At 42.0% G+C, this 12,934-nt stretch overlaps 2 protein-coding genes across 2 annotated transcripts in view; one reads left to right on the top strand and one right to left on the bottom strand.

Annotated features, from left to right (window-relative positions):
* skiv2l (SKI2 homolog, superkiller viralicidic activity 2-like) overlaps positions 1–6,121 on the bottom strand; it is a 28,341-nt gene extending 22,220 nt beyond the window's left edge. Inside the window, exons 1-12 of the mRNA XM_010900176.5 lie at positions 6,021–6,121; positions 5,418–5,495; positions 4,893–5,014; positions 4,494–4,615; positions 4,174–4,291; positions 2,248–2,365; positions 2,085–2,159; positions 1,875–1,928; positions 1,606–1,766; positions 1,295–1,456; positions 939–1,084; positions 398–544 (exon numbers count right to left, since the gene is read on the bottom strand). Coding sequence (XP_010898478.1) covers positions 398–544; positions 939–1,084; positions 1,295–1,456; positions 1,606–1,766; positions 1,875–1,928; positions 2,085–2,159; positions 2,248–2,365; positions 4,174–4,291; positions 4,494–4,615; positions 4,893–5,014; positions 5,418–5,430 — 1,238 coding nt within the window. The 5' untranslated portion in view covers positions 5,431–5,495; positions 6,021–6,121. The remainder of the gene's footprint in view (positions 1–397; positions 545–938; positions 1,085–1,294; positions 1,457–1,605; positions 1,767–1,874; positions 1,929–2,084; positions 2,160–2,247; positions 2,366–4,173; positions 4,292–4,493; positions 4,616–4,892; positions 5,015–5,417; positions 5,496–6,020) is intronic.
* nelfe (negative elongation factor complex member E) lies at positions 5,644–12,572 on the top strand. Its single transcript, XM_010900175.4, has 11 exons — positions 5,644–5,753; positions 6,089–6,174; positions 6,547–6,616; positions 6,714–6,859; positions 6,990–7,067; positions 10,895–10,932; positions 11,018–11,301; positions 11,429–11,573; positions 11,687–11,741; positions 12,126–12,228; positions 12,318–12,572. The coding sequence occupies exons 2-11, from the start codon at positions 6,100–6,102 to the stop codon at positions 12,389–12,391; spliced, it is 1,068 nt and encodes a 355-aa protein (XP_010898477.1). The 5' UTR covers positions 5,644–5,753; positions 6,089–6,099; the 3' UTR covers positions 12,392–12,572.
* Positions 12,573–12,934: the final 362 nt, after the last annotated feature.

Raw genomic sequence — 12,934 nt, 5'->3', positions numbered from 1 at the left:
CGTAAAAGGATGTGGAGGCTTATAAGCATAAATGTTTGTCATTCCACAAAATGTCTATAAAAACCCAGGCCTTTATTTGTTTGAGACAGTGTACACGTGTGACACGAGCCAGGCTTCTATTTTCTTTCACGAGCCAGGCTTCTATTTTCTTTATGTAAAAAAATTATGATAACAAATCCATTGCAGACGAGACTTGCAAAAACTAAGCTGCCTATTAAAATGCACAGGGGGCAATATAATTAAAGCATTTAATAAAAGTTTTTAGTTATAAACATCAGTATGTGCTCCTGAGTGTTAGACAGTATAAGCAGTGTTCCATAGGTACTGGGAGTGTGGAGTTAGAATGTGATGTGTAATCTTATAACAAAATGGATATGGAACGCAAATGTTATGTCACCTCAATATCTCAGTGGTCATGATGAGACAGGAGGCTTCAGGACTCAGCTGAACGTCCCCAGTAAGCAGCCCCACATCCCCAAAGGTGGTCTTGAAGTCACGGAACTTCTGATTGGACAGCGCTTTGATCGGGGATGTGTAAATGGTCCTATCAGGGTGAAGAGGTTGGGTTACACCACACTCGTATTGATGATTGGCATAACAGGAAAAAATTAAACAAGCAGTCAATGTTAATAATACAGCTCCGGAAACAATTAAGAGACCACTGCACGTTTTTCTTTCCTTTCTGTTCCTTTCCAATTAAGTCGAAAAGGAAGGTTTTGAGTGAGGAACAGAAGAGTTAAAATTATGAGTCCACTGCAAATAGAACGCTTCTGTTCCTCACTCAAAACATTCCTTTTCAACTTTTTTGGGAAAGAAAAAAGTGCAATGTCCTCTTAATTTTTTCCGGAGCTGTACATTTCACAAATACTTTTGGATGAACAATTGTTTTATTTTAACTTGTTGGATTTTTGATTTTAAGGAACCAGTTTAAATAATACCGTGTCATGTGTTTCTGTGAAAGTGCAATGGCATATTCGGCCACCACAGTTTTGCCGGCTGAAGTGTGAGCCGCCACAAACACCGACTCGTGGGCCTCCAGCCTCAACACCGCCTGCTTCTGGAAGACGTCCAGCTCAAAGGGATACTACCAGAGATGAGGAAGATTTGGGGGAAATCATTAATACTGCACAATGAACTGGGTTCTGTGAGGAAAATGTATTTTATTGTTGTTTGTTTGGATTTGTTCATTGTCAAAAGTCAGGGAAGTAGGCCATTTATAACCCAATTGTTGGCAGCGATTTTCTCTACATAATTTATCAAACCAACATGCTAGCTTGTCATTACAGTGCACTACCTTAAAGGCTGGGTTGGGGATGCGCTTGTAGAAGTCATCACAGGGGGAGGTGATGTCTACTGGAATAGCCCATCTCTTTTTTTCCTCCTGGCCCTCTACTGGTTTGGACGTCTTACCATCTTTTTTATCTGCTGAAGTGGTTGCAGGCGTAGAGGGGGAATCCTACAGGAGGAATTAAACAACCTGTCATCCGATATGAACATGATATGAACGTGATACGAACGTGAATGTCCACAAAAGTTATGACGTAAATGTTGTTTGATTTTAAGGTTATGCTTCCACAAATGAAATAAAAAGCCTTTCTTTGATACCTTGATGCCAAGGTCTTCTAGGCTGTTAGTCCTGGGTAGTTTGGGAGCATCTCCACCTCCCTGGCCTTTCTCCTCCTCTATCTCAGCCCGGCAGTCAATAATGTCATCAAAGGTGGACAGGAGGGACATGAGGTTGACTTCTCTTTTTGTGGTTTTGGCATCTTGGGAGAAAAAGTTTGAAGAGGAGGCCCACTGATTATGTATTGAACTCATTGGGTTAATAAGCCCAAGCCAAAATTGTAACCATTAGGGAGTTTTTCCACTCAAACCTTTGTCACTGAAGTCCATCCCAACTTTAAGACCAGGTGGCACTGTAAGTAACCCTGCGGTAAAGGGGAAGACGTTAGTTCAAATGTCATCTCGGTTTGAATTTTACTGTAGGGAAAGCACTCCCCTAACAATAACCCCCGCTTACTGCGTTTTAATCAAATACCACTGCCCCCCCGCACCTCAAATCTGTAAAATAAAAGTCAAATCACCATTCTCAAAGTCTATGTCCTCCTCCAGATCTGATTTCTCTTTGATTTGCTCTAGTGTCAGCTCCTCCATGCCTCCTGTATAAGAAATATATAAGGTAAAAAAAACTTTAATTCAACACAATGAATAACACTTGGCTTGTGAATGTGTGTGTGTCTGACTCACCAGGCAAAAAGGGGTAGTTGGTGTTGCTTCCTCTGAGGCTCTCAGAGGGGTTAGGGTTAGGTGGGCGTTGCAGAGACATAGAATTCTTAGCAGAGATGCCTGTGTCCTCAAGCAACACCTGGACAAAGTGGGAGGAATTTTGAATAGGATACCACCACAATGGTTGATAGTGATACCAATATCTCAATATCCAATAAAACAAAGAATAAGCAGACCCAATTCAGGCTTTTTTTTTTTTTAAACCTGCAGTGTGTAACATATATGTGCTATAGCTTGGAAAACAGACTCATGTGACTGGAGAACAAAACAATTGTTTGTTTGCTTGACACAATACTAATAACTTGAGAAATAGTGTTATTGTATGGGCCCTAATTATTAGTGCAGAGTGCTTATATATTCCACTTGAAGACACCATTGTTGTAGTCCAGTCAATAAGTCTAAAGTCAGAGTTGTGTCCCAAGTACTGTGTGCTGAAGCCCAAGACAAGTCACTACAGCTATGTTTGAGTGGAGTCCGAGAACCCTTTTGTAAGTGACAAGTCACTGTTCCAAAGGTCTAGTCACAGAGTCTGAGATTACCAAAGAATTACTGTATACCACATTACCACTGCTTTATTTGCAAGTTAATTTGACAATGGAGCTTTAGTGAATATATTGTTTCTCTTGTCAATTTCCATAAACAGAGAAACCAAATATCCCGCAAATGTCCTTTATAAAACATACTTGCTGGATAGGGAAGAGAGGGTTTGAATGTTGTTTTTGCAATGAATTTAGTTTCCACATGAATTTAGTTTCCTCACTTACATTATTTTCTAAGAGGAACTATAGTATCTGGGCCAGTATCTTTTTGTTAGAATCTGAAACAGCCACAAATTAAATAGAAAAACTTTCAAAAGTCAGCACATTTGTTACCCAGACAATAATTTTAATAACAATTAAATTGGTTTCAGTCCCAAACATAAGACTGTTCTGCATTAGCCTGGCTCTGTGAGCCCTCATAACGATGCTCCCATGACTAAAGACCCTCTCAAGAGGGGCACCGGAGGTTGGCACAGACAGCACCTCTCTACAAGAAAGTGGGCAGGGAATTCTTGTTGGTATTTATGTATTCTCAACATTGTGTGACACTATGCACAATCTACTGAAAAACTAAAACAATCCAAATGATTCTGGGTTCTTCCAACATTGTTAGCTACCACTGTTTGAATGCTTGATGTTGGTCCTTTACTATTTGCGCAGTTGCACCGTTAGTTATTAGCCTGAGTGATTTGATAGAATACAATAAATTGTGCGATATTACAATGGTAATTTATATACGGACTCACCAACATAAAGTATGTATTTACACGGAATGTTCAATAGTTCATTCAGTAATTACATTTTGAAGCAATTAAAAATTTCTGTATAATTAGAGAGCAAAATGACAACTACAAATAGTGCTTAGTTTTCTATAGGTTCCAAGTGAGAGAAAAACATTAATACTAGTATTTGGCTATATGCAGTGCAGTTTGTGTTTCTTACCTGAGCAAAATTAAACAGTATGTTTGTGACTAGTGATGAAGGGGAAGTGTTGTGCGATGTGTATATGAAGCCAGTCGGAGGCTGACCCAAAGTGGATATGAGCCTGCCTACCCACCTCCCCCAAAGTTGTTTTTTCCTACAGCACACTAGCTGATATAGGCTGGTGTACTAGCTAGATAACATGAGCCGCATTGCCTATCCACTGAATGCTGCTTGCATTCTGTTTAATACAGTCCAAATTCAAATACACAAGCAGACCGCATCACAAATAACAGGTGAATCTCAGTCTAAGTCAATAAAGTTCAAGTCAGGCTTGAGTTGGACTAGCTTTAGTTGAAACCACTGTTAACAAAGCACATAGGCTATTAAGTTATACAAAGTCTAAGCAGTGTGAAGTGTTTTATACCTCAGTGAAGTCCAAGAGCATTCCTGTGGTTGGGTCTCTGATTACAGAAATGCCAGAGTGCAGAGGAGACAGAGCACAATGGAGAAGTGACTCCACATTAACATCTCTCTCTGCCAGCCTGGTGAAGAACAAATATGTCAATGCAAAGACATTCCATGACAATGTAATAGAACAGCAGAAGTTCAGTACAGGTGAAAAGCCACATTTCTACTATCAATCACTGAAATACATTTATATAAACAATAGTTTCTACAATAGATTTACCTCGCATCAAACCAAGCCAAAACAAGAGGACAAAGAAAAAATGTATGCAGACTCACTTGAGAAACCTGTGGAAGGCAGCGTCGGGGTCGTGTATGGGGAGCCAGGCCGGATCGTGTAGAAATTGGTTCTCTACCTCAGTCTCCAGGCTCACGCTGGTGGGAGGGAGTCCATGGGGAAGCTATACAGATCAGAGTGAGATGTATAAATATCTGGAATTGAAAGCCTTTCCTCTTAAAGTGACGACAAGGGACTTTGTGGCTCTAAAGGACCCGGATATGTGTGTGTGTAGGTAGGTACGTAGGTAGGTGAGAACTCTGGTAAAAGATTTAGTGAAAGATATTAGTGATAAATGGAGCAATATCCTATTGCTCTTATTATCTGAGTACTCCATTTGTATATTTGGGAAATGGAGATTGAGTTCTCAGAACAATTTAACCACTGACTGTTATACTGACCGTGCTTTGTTGGGGCAGGGGCTGGTCATTGGGCTGTGGATGCGTGATGAGCTCAAATCTGCCTGAGCAACCCATCTCCAGCAGGGACAAAGGGAGGTCTGAGGGGCCCACAGGGGGCAGATCTAGCCAGAAAGACATGGGACTGATTGAGAAGAAAAGCACTGCACACAAATACATATAAACATACATAAATAAATCGAATTAATCAATATAATTATGTCATAATTTCTTGCAATAGCATATAGACTTCTGCCAATAACTCGCATCAAAATATGCCAAGACCAAACCTATAAGACAGCAGAGCAGTCTATTTAACCTTAGAATGTAGGAAACATAACCTGTCCCAAGTTATCATTACTGTAATACTGTTGCAGCTATTCGAAAGTAAACGGTCTGTCTTGCATGCTAAGGCTATCATGTTTAATGCAAGTTACACAAAAATTACGAAAATGTGATTAAATGTATGCGTAATATATTAACCGCACATGCAAACATTATCTTAATGTTTTTAATCTTCTTAGGTACCTATTCTTTCCATTTTTACCGCAGATGAAAGTTGGGAGTTGGTCCAGGCAACTGTTTAACACGTCGCTTCGGAAATTGCTAAAATCGATAGGGCGGAAGTAGATTAAATTAATTAATGTTAACATTAATTCTTATTTTACAAAAATACATATTGCATACATTATTCAGAATTTACATTCTTCAGAATTTTAACAGAAATACGTTTTTATTTATTTTTTCATTCAACCTAACAACAGTATACGTCATATTCATGCGTCTATGTTTTTGTGTTCGTGAAAGAGTGACTGAAATAAATTAAAAGCAGTAGATAACTACTGTAGCGAGCTATAAAGCCAGGTAAATCTACATTTCTAAATACAGTGGCGTCAGTCAAAATATTAAAAGCTGCAAGATACATGTCTTTTAAGGGGTTTATTTTTACTGACATATGTAGCGCATAGTATATAGTTAGCTAGCTAACGCTTAGCTATTAGTGTGGTAAGTACTATTCAGTTACAACAGAATACTATATATTTAGTCAACGTAAAGATATATTGCCCTTGCCGTTACAATAGCGACATGTCTACTAGTACAATCCCTGTGTAGCTAATAGTTTATATTGACCTTGTGTTGCGTAAATGGGACCACTGCAATGTTGTCGTTGTATCAATAGTTTTCCAAATTCTTTACAGTTGGGTCCAACATGGTGATGTTCCCAAACTCGTTGACAGAGGAAGAGGAGTCTCTGCAGAAGAAATATGCCAAACTTAAAAAGAAGGTAATCCCCTGACTCTCCACTTGACTTGAGATAACTCTATATCCAGCAACTGTGTGTATCGCTATCTTTGGAGCTGACGACAATGTGCCACTGCCCACATTTACAGATAAACATTCAGAAGTAAGCCTTTATGTGGCCTAGGGAGGTTTAAGCTGCTCCCTCCAGTACACATACCAAATCAGCATTGGTTTTGGCCCACTAGAATTCCCCACACTCTGTCCATCACACTGTCCTGTGTTTTCCACTTTCTCTGCCATCACTCTCACACTAACAATATTGAAGTGTTAATGTCATTATTGCATGAACTGGAAATGCAGTCATTACTGTCTACTGCTATTCTTATTCACCCACTTCACATTCTCACACCTCCAGAAAAAGGCCTTGATGGCTTTGAAGAAGCAGAGTTCAACCAGCCAGACCAATCAGAGTGGATTGAAACGCAGTAAGTGGCATTGTAATCACTTTAAAAAGCTCAGTCTTTGAAGCTAATACTGATAAGATGTTTGTTTTCAGTTACATGTACTCTTTCCATTCCCTAGCTTTGTCGGACCAGCCTGTGCTAGACACAGCGACAGCCACAGAGCAGGCGAAGATGCTTATCAAGTCTGGTGCCATTAGTGCCATCAAGTCAGAGAACAAAAACTCTGGCTTCAAACGATCGAGAACACTAGAGATCAAACTCAAGGTAAGAATGACCATGCAAGGACGTACACCACAGTAATGGAAATGGATCAGGGAATCCATTCTTAATACATCATAGTAATATATATAATGCTGGCCTATGCTTGGAATTTTTGTTTGTCTATATTTACTAGGATCCAGAAAAAGTCCCAGGCCCAGTGGCTTTCCAACCATTCCAGAGGAGCATCTCCACTGATGAGGAGCTTTCTGAGGTGAATAACATTATATCATCCAATTAAATGATGTACTGTACATGTGTCAGATCTTAATTTAACCCTGTTGCTCAAGTAAATGCTCCTGTACCCTGCATCTCCTGGCCATCCTTCTCCATGCTGTTCTGCTACCCCCCTCTGCCCGAACTACTCCCTTAGAGCCCTTGAATGCCTCCTCTGACAAGGTCCCAAGAGCAGGCAGGTGTGTAGGAGCGGGGCTGGTCCAGCCGGTAGCTTCTGGAATTTTCCAGAAAGTAGCAGTTGTTTCTTTTGGGGGCGTTGGTGCGATGCAAATATGTGGGATGCGGTTGAGTTCACACTGAGTATGCTTGTATGTAAATCATTGTATGGATATGTATGTCATCTGGGTGTGTATATTTTATATATATTTGACCCCCTGCCTAATATTGTGTAGGTCCCCCTTTTGCCACTAAAACAGCCCTGACCTGTCGAGGCATGGATTCCACTAGACCTGTGAAGGTGTGCTGTGGTATCTGGCACCAAGTTAGCAGCAGATCCTATAAGTCTCAATGGATCTGACCTGTTTGTCCAGCACATCCCACAGATGCTTGATTGGATTGAGGTCTGGGGAATTTGGAGGCCAAGTCAACACCTTGAACTCGTTGTTGTGTTCCTCAAACCATTCCTGAACCTTTTTTGCTTTGTGGCAGGATGCATTATCCTACTGAAAGAGGCCAATGCCATCAGGGAATATCGTTGCCATGAAAGGGTGCACATGGTCTGCAACAATGCTGAAGTAGGTGGTATGTGTCAAAGTAACATCCACATGAATGGCAGGATCCAAGGTTTCCCAGCAGAACATTGCCCAAAGCATCAAGCTGCCTCCGCTGGCTTGCCTTCTTCCCATAGTGCATCCTGGTGCTGTGTGTTCTCCAGGTAAGCGATGCACATGCACCTGGCCATCCATGTGATGTAAAAGAAAATGTGATTCATCAGACCAGGCCACCTTCTTCCATTGCTCCGTGGTCCAGTTCTAATGCTCAAGTGCCCATTGTAGGTGCTATCAGCAGTGGACTGAGGTCGGCATGGGCACCCTGACTGGTCTGTGGCTACACAGCCCCATACACAACAAAGAGTGATGCACTATGTGTTCTGACACCTTTCTATCAGTTCCAGCATGAACGTTTTCATAAATTTGAGCTACAGTAGCTCGTCAGTTGGATCAGAACTCACAGGCCAGCCTTCGCTCCCAACGTGCATCAATGAGCCTTGGCTCAGATGTCTTCTAGCCATCACAGTTTGGCCCTTGTCAAAATCGCTCAGATCCTCACACTTGGGCATTTTTCCTGCTTCTAACACATCAACTTTGAGGACAGAGTGTTCACTTGATGCCTAACATATCCCACCCACTGACAGGTGCCATGATAAAAAGATTATCAGTGTTATTCACTTCACCTGTCGGTGGTCATAATGTTATGGCTCATCTGTGTGTGTGTGTGGGTGCGTGTATGCTCACGGATGGTGCTGGCTGTAGCTTTGTGGTCTTGGTTGGCCATTCAATGTCAAGCACAGGAGGACCTTGCATCAAATGACACAATGATGTGGAAATGGTGTCCCTAAGGATTCAAGGGGTGAAACATGGCCTCCTACAGTCCCGTATGCAGGGCTGGGAATGTGCCCAGAGAAGAGGGCTGGTTTGCCAAACTACATTTGTACGTACATAGGTATGCACACACACAACTACAGTGTGATCAATAAAGACGACCATGAATAACCTCCTAAGACCTGAGCTTTGATAATGTATGCATTTTTAATTTATCTTAGCTATTTGGGATTAGTAGGACCTGATAAGTATAATATCTAAGCATGATGCAGACCACATTCCTCTAATAAGGACAATAGGTTTTAGTGAAGCAGAATGAAGTACATGGTGCAGGAAGCCTAAACATAGTGTCCTCATATGCAGACAAATGGTCTCAGGAGGATAAAGAAGATTAATATAATGAAATATATTAATGTGGAGGAACACTGCTATGCAGGCCTGTGATGTCCAAGGGAACAAAGGTACAGGCTTATTTTTGCAGGGTTAGAGTGTTTAGGGTTAGGGTAAGGGTTAGGGTTAGGCAAGTTAGAGTCCCCCTTTACTCTGGCTTACCACCAACTCACAGCCTAATATATTTGTCCTGGGTTGTGGGTCCTGGTGCCTTCTGTGGCTCGTGGTGCAGTGGTCAGCGCTGTCCATGGTAGTTCTGGGTTGGTTTGCAGTTGTAAGTGTGCATTAAAAATATAAAAATAAACAGAGTCGAAATGATGCTAATGTAGATGTGCTTTACAGATAGATCAGGGGTGTCAAATCGGGTCCATGGAGGGCCGAGTGTCTGCAGGTTTTGATTGATTATGTCACTAATTGGTTAGTTTCTACCTTCACCTGGTTGTTTAGGTGTGAACTGGGAACCAATTTATAGGAAAAACCAAAAACCTGCAGACACTCGACCGAGTCGACCCTCCGTGGAACAGTTTGGACACCCCTGAGATAGATAATGTGTGCTCCTGGCTGATCAGAATAGCCTATGCTTGCTTGGCAAGAATGCTGTATCACTTTTCACCTGTTTATTTTTTAAATAGACTTCCGACGCATGTTTGTTACAGAAACACAGCCTCTTGCTAGGTGCACACTTATATTTCAGGTTAACTACGCCCACTATTCTTCACAAACCTCAAGGGTGGGCCCCGGATGTGGGTTCTATTGTGTCTGCAAACTGCCTATCCTGCCCCTTTTTGGACCTAATTCCAGCTTATATCATAGGTTATTTGGTTCTACCTTGTAAGTCTTACACAGGTTGCTGATATAAACTGCTCAGAAAAATTAAGGAAACACATAATCATCACAGTTTAACACCAAGTCAGTTAAACTTCAGGGATATCAGTCTGTCCAGTTAAGAAGCATAAGCGATTGTGTATCAATGTCACCAGTTTTGGTCCAAATGAAAGTGACAACAGGTGCACTGGAGAGCCAACAGCAAGACAACCCCCAAAAAGGGAATGGTTTTGCAGATGCTCCTTTGCGTGAGGAGGAACACTGCCAGAGACCTACAATATGACCTAAAGCGGGCTACAGTTGTGCATGTTTCTGACCAAACTGTCGGAAACAGACTTCATGAGGGTGGCATGAGGGCCCAGCACCATGCAGCTTGATTGGCATTTGCCAGAGAACACCAGTATTGGCCGGCCTCATGTGGCCAGTTTGTGTAGGCAGTTCATGGATGACCTTGACTGGCACTCACATTCCCCTGAATCCAATTGAGAACGTTATGTATCAGTGCATCTGATGCCGCCAAGTAGCACCACATACTGTCCAAGAGGTCACTGATGCCCTGATTCAGATCTGAGAGGAGCATGCCCAGACGTCTCATCAGGAGCATGCCCAGATATTGTCAGGAGTGCATACTGGCACGTGGGGCCATACTAATGAGTCACATTATGAGCAGCCTGTGATTTTAATTGTTTACTCAGATTTTCAGTGTGACTTTGAATCCAGCCCTCAATCGGTTGGTGATTTTGGTTTCCATTGACCATTGTTACATCATTTTGTTCTCAATGAATTACACAATGTACAGTAAAGATTTTGATCTTTAATATATTTCCTTCATCGAGACCTGATGTGTGATTTAAGTGTTCCCTTAATTTTTTTGAGCAGTGTATATTTGGTCAAATTAAGGTCCCACATCTCTACCTTAAAAAATGCATCCTTTTACTAATGCATCCTTTTACTAATATCACAGGAAACATTCAAATGTTACTCTTTAAAATCTACATTTTAATTGTGTATAACTGATTCTGGTACTCTACTCCAATCTCCACTCCAGTCTGGTAAAAGAGCCCACAGGAAATCTCTGTATGAGAGGTAAGCCTAAAAGCTTTTAATTAATTTATAATCATGTTTTATATACTGTGTTCGGCAGTTAAAAATCTCCCCCTTTGTGACTCAGCTTCGTCACACCAGGCGACCGGGCGGCTCGTGACGAGGAGGAGGGGGGAGGCGCCCTGTCCACCAGCAGAGATGCGGAGCGAGAGAGAGACCGGGGCGACCGAGAGATGGATAGAGAGAGGGAGCGCGACAGAGAGCGAGAACGGGACAGGGAGAGAGAACGGGGCAGAGACAGAGAGCCGCGAGACCGCGACAGGAGCGAGCGAGACAGGAGTCGGGATGGAGATAGCGACCGGGACAGGGGAGGAGACCGAGAGTCGAGGGAGCGAGACGGTCCTTTCAGACGTCAGTGTTCTTTTATCAGACTTCTCTGTCTTTGATGCATCTTTCATCACTGGCATTTTAAAGGTACCTCTCGAAATACAGGCTCATGTAGGGATGACAGGTATCTCTTCAACCTTCGCTCCCTCAGGATCAGACTCGTATCCGGAGCGGAGGGGTATGAGGAAGGGAAACACGGTGTATGTGAATGGAAATGGCCTGGTGGAGGAAAGCTTGCGCTCGGCCTTCAGCCAACATGGCACTATCATTGACCTGTCCATGGACAGCCCACGCAAGTATGGCGAAGTGACTACAGCATTTCAGATTTAAAGGAATGACTCTGTGTTATTGTTATTTCCCTGCCTTGTTTTAGTTTGTTTACTTCTCATCTCCCTCTCTTTGTTTTTAGCTGCGCATTCATCACTTTTGAGAAGATAGAATCTGCAGACCAGGCTGTAGCTGAGGTAAGTTTAGCTCCAGCTCAATTCTCATTCCCCCGATCAAACTTTGAAGTTAATTGGTTGCCTAAACTTTTGAGCAGATGTTATAGCAGAAGCCACCCAATGCTCATCTTAGTAATTCCCAGCAGTACAGTAGCATGTCCTAAAAATAATTCCAAATAAATTGAAATCCAGAAATATCAGAGTGAATCCAATTTACTATCCAAATAACATTATCACTACAAGCAAAGATGTTTCGGGGTAAATATAATTTTTTATGCCACAAAAATAATTCCTGAGGAACAGACCAACCACCTCTGTCAACGCCACTTTGAAAACCGTGCTGAGATATACGGATAAACTTCTTAAAATGCAAAACCTGTAAATGTATTGGCTCCCTTCTCTTAGTTAAATGAAACTACGGTGGGAGATGTCCCCATCAAAGTCAGCATTGCCAGGAAGCAGCCCATGCTGGAGGCAGCCACCGGCAAATCAGTCTGGGCCACTCTGGGTAAATAGTCAAACAGCTTCAGACTAGCAAGCAGTATCTGACAGTATCAATTCTCTACTAATTCATTTGTCTCTTCGTCCCTCTAACAGCTGTGCAGAACAGCGCCAAAGGCTCGTATCGTGACAAGAGGAACCAGGTGGTGTACAGTGAGGATTTCCTATGAGCCAAGATGCTCGCCGCATTGGAGATTAATTAATTTGAAACAGTCTGAATTAATGAGTTAGCTTTGTGTGTTTTCAATGCTGTAGTTTTGGGTATTGTTTTTCAATGCCTAATATGACACGGTCACTTATTATTGTTGGAAGTTGATGCTACATTTCCATTAAAGTTTAAATGGCAACAACCATGTGAGCAGTGGTTGTGTGTGTTGGTATGGTGGCCTGGTTGCTTTGTTCTGGAGCACAAGAAACCATGTCAATGTTTCCCGTCCTGTGGTTTGATGGGGCCTTGCTTTGAATAGAATGGGACCCATTTTGTTTAATAATAACTTAATATAATAACACAATATAAAAGCACAATAGTATCTCTTCTTCAGTCTGGCGTAGGATGAAACCCACATGCATCCATTGTCTGGTTCCATTCAAATAGCACATGACAATAGTGTGGCAGCTAGCTCAAGATAGAAAGGTACTTATTTCACCTGCGCATAACAAGTCAATTTGTTATTTTTGTGCACGAGTACATAAGTTAAAGTTATCTCACATGG

This window comes from Esox lucius, chromosome 10, assembly GCF_011004845.1.
Source record: "Esox lucius isolate fEsoLuc1 chromosome 10, fEsoLuc1.pri, whole genome shotgun sequence".
Classification (NCBI taxonomy): Eukaryota; Metazoa; Chordata; class Actinopteri; order Esociformes; family Esocidae; genus Esox; species Esox lucius.
This window is presented reverse-complemented; position numbering and strand designations above follow the sequence as displayed.

What these genes read in the sequence shown, in the direction of transcription:
- nelfe (XM_010900175.4), top strand. Translation starts at nt 6,100, where the DNA reads ATGGTGATGTTCCCAAACTCGTTGACAGAGGAAGAGGAGTCTCTGCAG. An exon ending in TCAGAGTGGATTGAAACGCA is followed by an intron (nt 6,617 to 6,713) that starts GTAAGTGGCATT and finishes TCCATTCCCTAG; the next exon opens with CTTTGTCGGACCAGCCTGTG. An exon ending in CACTAGAGATCAAACTCAAG is followed by an intron (nt 6,860 to 6,989) that starts GTAAGAATGACC and finishes TATATTTACTAG; the next exon opens with GATCCAGAAAAAGTCCCAGG.